The 12,480-nt window shown below is 37.0% G+C and overlaps 1 protein-coding gene across 1 annotated transcript; it reads right to left on the bottom strand.

The window, feature by feature from the left end:
* Positions 1–9,858: 9,858 nt before the first annotated feature.
* Positions 9,859–10,705, bottom strand: LOC127119359 (MLP-like protein 423). Its single transcript, XM_051049588.1, has 2 exons — positions 10,443–10,705; positions 9,859–10,344 (listed from the first exon to the last, which is right to left on the bottom strand). Exons 1-2 carry the CDS (start codon positions 10,627–10,629, stop codon positions 10,070–10,072), a joined length of 462 nt encoding a protein of 153 aa, XP_050905545.1. The 5' UTR covers positions 10,630–10,705; the 3' UTR covers positions 9,859–10,069.
* Positions 10,706–12,480: the final 1,775 nt, after the last annotated feature.

Below are 12,480 nucleotides of genomic sequence, written 5' to 3'. Positions count from 1 at the left end.
AAAAATATGAGGAGTTGAATTTTGAGGTGTGTCAACTGAGTTGCTTCGATTTGACCTCTATGCAACTCAATCTTCTTGCCTACATTGGTAGGACTTCAGACAACCAAAGATCCAAGAGAATTGAGTAAAATTGAGTGAGAATCAAAGAGATGGAGTTTTCTGAAAATTACCTTCAATTCTATGCAGTTCTTGATGTTGCTTGCTCCAAACATGATCTGATCACACTTGAGAAGCTAGCAGGAAGTGATTAGAGAGGTTGCAAAGCTTTGGATCCTGATGTTCTTGAATCTCCAATAGTTGAGATTCAAACTCAATTTCAAATTGAAATTTCTCAGGTTTTCCTTTGGAATGTGAGGGTTTCAATGGGGGGAAAAGCTGGCGCGCAAGGTGTGTTTTAAATGAGCACAAAGGTCATGTATTTATAGCATGAATGAGTGATATTTGCACACTTCAAAAATCTGTCCAAAAATTAGCAATGTTGATGGCATGAGTGCATAGGCATGTACATGCCCATGATGCAATGCATTAAGGTCCAAAATGATTCCAATTGAATTCTGAATGGAAGCTTGATTGGAAAGGCAACGTGAACTGAAGTTTGGAAGTTTGATTCTTTCCAATTATGCAACCTTGTTAAAGCCATGCGCAGACCTGGAAAACCTCATCCAAAATGCATGAACTTGGGTTATTGGGAAAGCTTGGATCAAGGGGAACAAGTTTGATGTTCAACACTTTTTCATTTGGAGCTTGGAACATGGAGAATTTTGAGGTGGAAGTTTGGAAATTTCAACATGTTGAATTTTTTTCTAAGTGTTAAGCCATATACCTCAACATTCCACCTTACTTAACTTTTTATGTGAGCTTCAAATGATAAAAGTGTCTTCATCAAAGTTGTACATATTTAAAATACCTTCAAAATGGTCACCAATTTCATGTAATTTGGATTTGGAGTGATAGAGTTATGCATTTTTGAAGTTTGGAAAAATCACTTGCTCAATGGTATATGTCAAAAATGACCTATAATGTAACCTCATATCACATGCTCATAAAAGTTGAATTAGCTCTCACTCCAAACATCAAAGTTGAATTATACATCTTTAATTTGACTTTGAAACTTGGAAATATTTAATCTCATAAAAATTTAGCAAGTTATGGCCTTGGGAAGTTTACTTTCAAATTAGGGTTTAGACAAAATGACCTATAATGTTTCAACATAGAAAATGATTTTCCAAGCAAAACTAGCTCTAGGTCTCAACATGAAAGTTGTTTGGAATGTCATTTAGAGTAATGTTTCTCTTTGAATAATTTTCATATGGTGAAAATTGTAGGAAACGGGGTCTAGGGAGACCCAGTTTTGATCAGATGAATTCATCTAGCCAACCACCATCAACCAACTTGCTAACCTTCAATTCTCTTGACTTTATTGGCTCATGGTAGATCATATATCCATAAGATGATGAATTTTTAAGTGTCCCTTGAGAAATTTGATCAATTGGTGAGATAGCTTGTTGGAGAAGTTACTCAAGATACCCAGTCAAACTAGGGTTTCCAAGGCAAATCACCTTCAAACTCTTGAAGAAAACTTGATCAATATAACATGTAGTAAACAATGGAACTCAAATATAATGCTCATAACCATTCTTGGATCAATTTATGGTTGTGCTCTTTGTCATGAAGGTCTCAAACCCTAGATATGAACTTGATAGATCAATGGAGATCATGTCCTACCTACAAAAGGAGTTAGGCAAATGCAAATACATATTTTTGTATTTTTGGTTAGTAAATGATGATATACAAGTATGATACAATCACATGGTGCTTGGTGATCTCTCCCAAAATAAACCCAATGAAAGAGAGGTAAGGAGGATGCCAATGTATGACCCCAATGCATATGATGAAATTGCATGAGGGATCTTAGGGTTTAAATTGGGGTCTTAGAACCACTTTTCTTTCAGCTCTTGGTTATGACATCACTTTTATTTCAGTTTGTGGTTATACCACCACTATCATTTTAGTTCTTGGTTATGACACCATTGTTTCTTATGTTCTTGGTTCAGACGCCATTTTTATTTCTTGTTATTGGTTTAGTTACCACCTTTCATTTCTTTGTCCAAACAACAATCTCATTCATAAAAGAACTATTGTAATCCATTCCTTAGTAGTCATACTAAAATCTTAGAGTATCCGAACTAGGATCAAACCAGCTAACGTCGAAAGATTCATAGGATACGATTATAACATTGTTCCCTAAAAACAACCAACAAATACATAGTTTTCTACCAAGAACTACGAAACTCTAATTTTCTCATTGCCCTATGGGAATATGTAGGCACACGGTTTCAAAATATTGCCAAGCACATTAATTAAAAACTTATTTTTCCTTTCACTAAAATCAATCGCAAGTAACCTTTAGATAATAACACCCATCCACTCAAAGAACAATAAAAAAAGGTTCCCGTTGAGTACAATAAATGTGAGGGATGTTAATACCTTCCCTTTACATAACTGACATCCCTACCATTTTTCTCTTCCCTTTGGTAATTATTGATATTTTTCCTTTATCTTAGAATAAATAAAATTCAGTGGCGAATCTGTTGTATTTCGAGCGTGCGATGCGCTAGAGTATTTTTCGCGGCGCAATAGCTGGCGACTCTGCTGGGAAGTCCCTAAGTAAGTCAAACATAGTTTAGTTTGTTTTCTTTGCATGTTTGGGTTTTTATCTTTATTGATTTACTTGCTTTATTTTATTGGATATTTATTGCTTTTATATATTCATCATATTCTGGATATCTGTTATATTCTCCATTACGGGTTGGGATTTATGATGCTATTTGAGAGAAAAGCTCTACACCCGAGCTTAACTATACACATAGAATAGAATTATGGATAGTCGTGTTGACCCGCGTTTAACGTGTTGGGTTGGCACGAGACTCACATCCAGAGTATAGCCAGTTAGGAGTACCATTGACCTGCAAGCATTTGTTACGACAATGTATTCTCATTTCGTTCCATGACTCTAGAAGGCCTTTTAGGGACCACCTTTTGAAGACTAGAACCTACCTGTGAGGGGATATATGGGTTTTGAGAAAACCATAAACTATACATACCTTAAAAATCATGAATACATAGAACGTTTGAACCTGTATTAAGAAGTATATGCAGATTATCCAGAATATGGCGAACCTTTAAACCTGTGATGTTGCATCTTATTACATCATATCATAAAAAAAACTAATTTTAGCATGTGCATTTCTAGGGAATCCAAAAGCTTAGTCTTTATTAAGCATTCAAGAAGAAAATGAATATTGGAAGAAAAAGCACCTACGATTACAAGTTCGTGGAACCTTAGTTGATGAGTTTGATATGATTGCGAGCCCGTCTAGTTCTTGATAATAGAGATGATTTTAAGAAGAACCATGACATCCTTCTAAGCATCCTTAACATTTAAGTCAACGTGATGGCTATCCACACTCTTGAGCAGTTCTATGATCCTCCGTTAAGATATTTCACTTTCCAGGATTACCAGTTGACTCCCACTTTGGAGGAGTATTCACATATTTTGGGGGTTGAGATTAAGGACCAAGTTTCATTCAGTAGCTCAAAGGAACTTCCTAAATTTCACCATATCTCTGAAACCTAAGGGTGGAACTCATGGTTTTTCCACAAAGTTCTTAATGGATAAGGCCACGACATTTGCTGATTCCGAAAGCTGAGATGATTTCAATGCTATTCTTGGTCTACTTATATACGGGATAGTTTTGTCTCCTAACGTTGAAGACTTTGTGGACTTGGATTCTATTTGTATCTTCATGACTAAGAACCCAATTCTCACTCTACTCGCTGATACCTATTACTCAATTCACTTGAGGACTCAGAAAAAGAAGGGAACTATGGTGTGTTGTGCACCCCTACTGTATAGATGGTTTATGTCTCACTTACATAACAAAGGCCCTTTCGTTGCTAATAAGGGCAATCTCAAATGGTCCCAGAGAACCATGTCTCTAATTGCTAATGATATTCCGTGATATTCACGAGACTACGATAATATCAAGATCATCTTCGACTGTGGTAATTTTCCTAATGTACCTCTCATGGGAATCAAAGGGGGAATTAACTACAATCCAGGTATGACTTTGCGTCAATTGGGCTATCCAATGCTTGACAAAGCTGACACCAAACAGTTAGAAGAGTTTGTCTTACATGAAGGAGTTGACAATCCAGATTTGCTAAAGAGGATTAATAGAGCCTGAGGCGAGATTTATCTATTAGATTTTATTAGATTTAATTCATATTTAAATTGTATTATTTTCTTAGCCCCTAAGTTTGTTAGAGGGTATTTTAGTATTTTATCCTATTGAAGTAACCCTAGTTTTAGCTTATAAATAGGGTGTCAATCATTGTAACTTTTAATCCTTTTTTGTAGCCGTCATTCTCTTAATAGAATATTCATCTTTTATTCTACCTTTGCACCAACAATTGGTATCTAGAGCTCCGGTTCGGATTCATTGGGAAACACGGGAAACACGAGTGAACGTGAGGTCTTGTGTGTTTGATTTTGATTCTTAGATTCGTGTTGAATCTTGAACAAAATCTGATCAGAATTTTAATTCTGTGGGTTGGGAAACACTGTGTGAGAAATCTGAGTGTACTGTGCAAGGTAGAAAGATGAACGGAAACGGCAACATGAACACCAAACTTCCAGTATTTGACGGTAAAAACTGGAATCGTTGGATGATCCAAATGCGTGTATTGTTCGGTGCTCAAGATGTTCTAGATCTTGTCACTGATGGTTATGTTCCGGTAGCAGCAGATGCGACGGATGAACAGAAAAACGCGCAGAAGTAAGTAAGGAAGAAGGATCAGAAAGCATTGTTCTTCATTCATCAATGTGTTGATGTAAATGTGTTTGAGAAGATTGCAGATTCAACGACAGCAAAGGTTGCGTGGGACACACTGGTTAGATGTTATGGTGGTGACGCATCAGTGAAGAAGGTGAAGCTTCAGTCCTTGAGAAAGCAATATGAGAATCTCAACATGAAGAATAATGAGAAAGTTTCTGAATACATCTCCAGAGTGATTCTGATCACTAATGAGATGAAAGCGTGTGGAGAAACTCTTTCTGAAGAAACAATCATGGAGAAGGTATTGAGATCCCTTACCTCTCAATTTGATTACATTGTGGTAGCAATAGAACATTCCAAAGATCTGAGCACCATGAGAATTGAAGAGCTGCAGAGCAGTCTAGAAGCGCAAGAGTTGCGTTTGATTGAGAGAACTTCTGAAAGGGAAGTAGAGCAGCAGGCTCTGAAAGCAACTTCTGATAGGAGGTATCAGAAGCAGTCAGAAGCCAGGAGAAGATCTGATGGTGGTCAGAAGTTAGAAAGCTCAACCTCTGACAGACAAAAGAATGTTCAGAAGGGAAAAGAGAAGTATGACAAGAAGAAAATCCAATGTTACTGCTGTAAGAAGTTCGGTCATTTTGCTAGAGACTGTTGGTCAAACAAGGAGAGAAAATCAGAAGAAGCAAATATAGCCAGAAGTTCTGATGACGAATCTGTGCTATTGATGGCCTCTGAATCTGATGATATGGATCTGATAGACTGGTGGTATATGGACACTGGCTGTTCAAATCATCTTACTGGAAACAAGAAATGGCTGGTTGACTTTGACTCTGAAAAGAGGACAAAGATCAGATGTGCTGATGACAAATATCTTAATGCAGAAGGTATAGGAAATGTCAGAGTGATTCTGAACAATGGGAAAACAGCATTGATTCAGAACGTGTGGTATGTACCTGGCATCAGAAGCAATCTGATGAGTGTGGGACAATTAATTGAGAAAGGTTTCTCAGTTACCATGAAGGACAATCTTCTGAAGCTGTATGACTGCAATCAGAAGTTGATTATGGAGTCAGAACAGGGAAGGAATAGAACATTCAAGGTGAATGTCAGAACTGCAGACTCAGAATGTCTTAGTGCAACAAGTGCTGAGAAGGAGAGTGAGCTGTGGCACAGAAGATTTGGTCACTTGAATTTCAGAAGCTTAAAACATCTGAATTCAAAGAAGTTGGTACATGGAATTCCTGCAATTAAGAAGCCTGAAAAGTCATGCAAAGTTTGCATGGAAGGAAAACAACTACGATTGCCATTTGCGTCAGAAACTGCTCCAAGAGCAAAACATGCCTTGGGAGTTGTACATTCTGATGTGTGTGGTCCATTTCCAGTAGCATCGATTGGAGGGAATAAATACTTTGTGTTATTTGTTGATGAATTCACAAGAATGACATGGGTATCCCTTATTAAGTTTAAACACGAGGTGTTTGATGAATTCAAGAAGTTCAGAATGAAGGCTGAGAATCAGAGTGGTCAGAAGTTGAAGATTCTTAGAACTGACGGTGGAGGTGAGTATAACTCCAAAGAGTTCCAGAAGTTCTGTGAGGAGAATGGAATTGAGCATGAGGTTACTGCTCCTTATACCCCTCAACACAATGGTCTTGCTGAAAGAAGAAACCGCACTTTGCTTGATATGGTGAGAAGCATGCTAAAGGAGAAGAAGCTTCCTCAGAAGCTCTGGGGAGAAGCTGTTGCCACTGCAACGTATGTACTCAACCGATGTCCTACGAAGAAGTTGAAGGAAATACTTCCAATACAGAAGTGGACTGGAGATAAGCAAAGTGTTAGTCATCTGAAGGTGTTTCGTTCTGTTTGCTATAAACATGTTCCAGAAGCCAGAAGACAGAAGCTGGATGATAGAAGCAAAGTGATGATTCTGATAGGGTACCACAGTACAGGTGCATACAAGCTATATTGTCCAGAAACCGATAAAATTGAATTCAGCAGAGATGTGATTGTGAAGGAATCAGAAGTTTGGAATTGGGATAAGTCTCAATCTGATTCTGATGTTAGAACTTCTGAAGAAAGGTCAGAGTTCAGAATTTCTGAGGTTGGAGTAAATTCTGACGTTGATTCTGACTCTGATAGTGATCCAGAATCTGATGTTCCAGACTCTGATGTTCCAGACTCTGATGTTGCAGACTCTGATGTTTCAGACTCTGATGACCCAGGCTCTGATACCAATTGTTGGTGCAAAGGTAGAATAAAAGATGAATATTCTATTAAGAGAATGACGGCTACAAAAAAGGATTAAAAGTTACAATGATTGACACCCTATTTATAAGCTAAAACTAGGGTTACTACAATAGGATAAAATACTAAAATACCCTCTAACAAACTTAGGGGCTAAGAAAATAATACAATTTAAATATGAATTAAATCTAATAAAATCTAATAGATAAATCTCGCCTCAGGCTCTATTAATCCTCTTTGGCAATTCAGACTTTGGAAATATGCCAGAACCTTCAGATGGTCAAAGCTCTGGAGGAAGTCAACCATCTGAAGGTAGAAACTCTGAAGTTGAAGACTCTGAACAAGTTCAGAGACCACAAAGAGTCAGAAACATCCCCAGAAGATATGCAGAATTTGACATGCTGCAAGACACTGAAGTAGACTCTGAAGGAGAAGTTATTCAGTGTGCCATGTTAGTAGACTCTAAACTCATAAGTACAGAAGAGGCTCTTAAGCAGAAGCTCTGGCTGAAGGCCATGAAAGAAGAACTTGATGCTATAGAGAGGAACAAGACTTGGAAGCTGACAGAACTTCCAAAAGACAAGAAAGCCATCAGCGTCAGATGGGTTTTCAAGCAGAAGTTAAAGCCAGATGGTTCAATTGGCAAACATAAAGCAAGGTTGGTAGCCAGAGGATTTCTACAGAAACCTGGGCTGGATTACTCTGAAGTGTTTGCACCTGTAGCAAGACATGAAACAATCAGAATGGTGATTGCAATAGCTGCTAACAGGAATTGGCCTCTGATGCATTTAGATGTAAAATCTGCATTTCTGAACGGTCCATTAGAAGAAGAAGTTTACGTGTCACAACCTCCTGGATTTGTGAAAAAGAATCAGGAAGGGATGGTGTACAGATTATACAAAGCTCTATATGGATTGAAACAAGCGCCCAGAGCTTGGAATAAGAAGATTGATTCTTTTTTCAAGAAGCAAGGCTTTCAGAAATGTGAGATGGAGTACGGTGTCTATGTTCAGCATACTTCTGAAGGAAATATGACTCTGGTATGCTTATATGTTGATGATATACTGCTGACTGGAAGTTCTGAACAGGAGATAGCTAAGTTCAAGAAAGTTCTGATGAATGAATTCGAAATGACTGATTTAGGCAAAATGACATACTTTCTAGGGATGGAGTTCAGATACTCTGAGAAAGGTATTATTTTGCATCAGCTCAAGTATGAATTAGAACTTCTGAAGAGATTTGAATTAGAGAATTGTAAGATTGCTGTCACACCTTCTGATACAAATCAGAAGCTGGATTCTGACTCTGATGGAAAGGATGTGGACGCTACAACCTTCAAACAGTTAGTTGGTTCTCTGAGGTATTTGCGCAATACCAGACCTGATATTTGCTATTCAGTTGGGATGGTTAGTAGGTTCATGAGTAAACCTAAGTGGTCCCATTACCAAGCTGCAGTCAGGATTCTGAGGTATATCAAGGGAACTCTGAAGTATGGATTATTATTTCCTTCTGGAAGAAAGGATGAGTCAGAACTTCTGAGTTATTCATATTCTGATTGGTGTGGAGACAGAGTTGACAGAAGAAGTACGTCTGGGTACTTATTCAAATTTCTGGGAGGTCCCATTTCTTGGTGTTCCAAGAAGCAACCTGTTGTGGCGTTGTCAACTTGTGAAGCTGAATATATTGCAGGTGCTGTTACTGCATGCCAAGCTGTGTGGATTCTGAATCTATTGCAGGATCTGAAGATTAAAGTAAACAAACCTCTGAAGCTGATGATTGACAACAAGTCTGCAATCAATCTTGCCAGAAACCCAGTGTTGCATGGGAGAAGCAAGCACATTGAGACCAAGTATCATTTTCTGAGACATCAAGTTCAGAGGGGAGTGTTAGAAGTTGTACACTGCAGCACTCAGAAGCAGTTGGCAGATTTTCTGACGAAAGCTATCAAGACTGACCAATTTCTCATATTAAGGGATGAAATTGGTGTTACAAGTTTTGATGGAATATGAATTAAGGGATGGTATTAGATTTTATTAGATTTAATTCATATTTAAATTGTATTATTTTCTTAGCCCCTAAGTTTGTTAGAGGGTATTTTAGTATTTTATCCTATTGTAGTAACCCTAGTTTTAGCTTATAAATAGGGTGTCAATCATTGTAACTTTTAATCCTTTTTTGTAGCCGTCATTCTCTTAATAGAATATTCATCTTTTATTCTACCTTTGCACCAACATTATCGTCAAGGAAAAGCTGAATTGGGTAAGAAAAATTGTATAACAAAAGAACCATACACACAATGGGTTAGAGAAAGAGTCAAAGAAATCCTCCTACCTTTTCCTATTGAATCCTCCATGAATGCACGACCTGCTAAATCAACTCAAGTCCCTATTGAGAAGTTCAATGAATTCAAGACAATCATTCAAAGGCCGAAGAAAGAAAATGAAGAGTTACTGCTAAGCGTTAATCCAGTCACTCGTCAGAAGAATGACCTGGAGATTGACCTTGATCAAAAAGTAGCACAACTCAACAAGAAAGCCATGATGATTCAAATTGAGAGAAAGAAACGACAACGACTGGGAGACAATTTGAGTCTTTCCAATTAATTGCTTAACAATATAATGCAGCAGCTGCAGAACCATAAATTTTGATACAGTGTTGAATTCAATGATTCATTAAAGACTTTACCTGTTTAAGGTAAGTCCCGGGTCTGTTTGGTTATTACTCAGTATGTATAAAAGAGGATACAAAGAAAATTAAATAATAACTAGAATACAAATAAAGATGAAATAGTTCAACAATTTATTAACCCAACAACAATGAAGGACAGAATCATAACTACACACATACGAAATATTAAATACAACAATTTATTAACCCAACAACAGCATAGGACAGAGTCATAACCCAACAACAATTTTATTAACCCATTACATTATTTTATTAAAATAAACAAGCTTGTCCTTGAATTCATGAAATACATTGAACTTCTATGCAAGTGTTTGAATATAGTCATCCACCTCAAGGAAATTCTTGACAGCAAAATCTTTGACAATAGTTGGATCAGGAATATCATGCTTAGTTTTGACATATTCAGCAGTCCATTTCACCTCACATCCTTCTCCAATGGGTATAACAGCTATATGTCCCAAGAATTTTGTGTAGTACTGAAGAAGATCTCCTTCAACAATAGAATAGGTTACTATCTTCTTTTCATCATCAGCCGCCTCGATCCTCTCTTTCGACGATTTCGCAAGCTGTGAGCCTACAATATGAATAAACAACCAAAGATTAGAACATAAAAATTTACGATTACAATTGTTGAGAAGCATAAATAAATACAATCATGGTTGTAAGTTTTACCTTCGGCGTAATGGAAATGGCGGACAGAACCAGGAGCTTTACCATCTCCTTCAAGAACATCAATGCTTTTGTAGTCATGTGGAAATGCCTTAGGGAATATAGTTGTAGAATCCCTTATGGTTTGCCAGTACTTGTCGGCATTAGACTTGAGTTCAATATCTACTTCTAGCTTTCCACGAAGAGCCATGATTCAACAAGCTTGAAAGAAATATAGATTGAACTATGCTTTGAGAATGTGAGAAAATGATCACAGCGTGCATCTTTATTTATAGAATCATGAAACCAATAAAAACGCATTACACATGTCATTTAGTACAAATGCCATAAATTTAGTAGTTGATATTTCAACCACCACTTTTAGTAGCATCGTCTAACTTTCCATGTGAAATTAATTATAACAATAACCTTGTGGCCCACTAATTTTCGTGATTCTTTCGTGACCACAACTGAAATCAAGGTAGCAAGCTGAATTAAATCAGTTATGACAACGGTGTCAGTGATACCAGTAAGGCTTCCTTAATCAAATATTGCAGAGTGATATTACTCATAATTGAGAAGGTGCAATCAATATATCGATATTTACGTGATTGAGTCTCTCTCTATATATATTATAACACTATAAATATAAGAGTAGTAAAAGAGTTTTGTATCAATAAATTTGTAAAAGTATTTTACTTTTTACCTATAAGAGAGGTGTTTAAAATGTTAATTGTTGAGGGTAATTTGAAACTGGAAATTTTCCTTAGTTATCTATTTAAATAGACAGTTAGCGATTGAGGAATGTTTACAACACACAATTTCATAAACGTTCTCTCTCTGCAACATGTTAAATGCTAATTATAAAAGCTCTCAATTTTACTATATTTTAGACAAAAAACGGTTTTTTTTTAATTTTTTTATATTTCTTATCTTTGACTAGGGTTCAGTTTGATCCATTAACGGTGATCATTTTGATGACTTAACTTTACAAATTTAGTTTTCTTAATCCTTTCCGTCAAAATGTCAGTAACGACCTTAATTAATCTAATGAGGCAAATAACACGTAAAATTCAATTTTTGTGATTGTTTTAGCAACTATATCATGTAATTGAATATATATATATATATATATATATATATATATATATATATATATATATATATATATATATATATAGTCTCCGTAGTACTTTTAAACACATAGTGTATTCAAATGTCTCTCACTCTCTTATAATTTTATATGATATCCAAAGCTTGTTGAGATTCAATTGTTCGTCGTACTTTACCCGGTTGATCCAGTGTCTTTCGATGAAATCCTTTTTTGGGTGACTCATTTCGGCATCACTATTTTCTGCCATTTTTTGGTCTTTTCGATGAAATCCTTTTTTGGGTGACTCATTTCGGCATCATTATTTTCTGCCATTTTTTGGTCACCACAATATTGCTGCCACTGATTCCATCGGCTTCCTGGCATACCACCCCCACAGGCAGAATCACCTACTCTGATCTGGTCGTCGTCAACCACTGTCTCACACGCTCTTATGTGTCATCAAAGCTTTTGCACGTGATCCTCACACGCCTCCCTCTCTGCCATGTGTGACAGTGCATCCGTGATCCGATTCGGTCTTCATTTTCACCGACTTGCTTGGTTTCCTGTCCTGATTCCAAATCTACACTTATATTTTCTTTTCGATATACAGAAGTTCATGTTCCAGAATGCTTTCGCCCTGTTTTGCCATTTTTCGTGACCGTCATTGTTCTCCCCACTAACGACTGACATTGTTCGCATATTTTCCAGCCATCAACTCTCATGGGAGACACTGATTCCATCATGTTTACAAAAATTCCGCTTATTCCATGTGAGGAACTAATCAGGAAATCCATTGAATCATTTGTGCTTGCCTCCCAATACCATGGTCGTGGTGGACGAAATGAAATATGCAGTGGCCAACACCATGGTATTCGTCGTAACTATTGCAATCGTTACAACCATATTGAAGCTGCATGTCGTACAAAGGCAAGAGAACAACAACGACAACCTAGGGTTGTTGCTGTCGCT

The sequence above is a fragment of the Lathyrus oleraceus genome, chromosome 2 (assembly GCF_024323335.1).
Source record: "Lathyrus oleraceus cultivar Zhongwan6 chromosome 2, CAAS_Psat_ZW6_1.0, whole genome shotgun sequence".
Lineage (NCBI taxonomy): Eukaryota > Viridiplantae > Streptophyta > Magnoliopsida > Fabales > Fabaceae > Lathyrus > Lathyrus oleraceus.
Note: the sequence above shows the minus strand (reverse complement) of the source record. Positions and strands in the feature narration are given on the sequence as shown.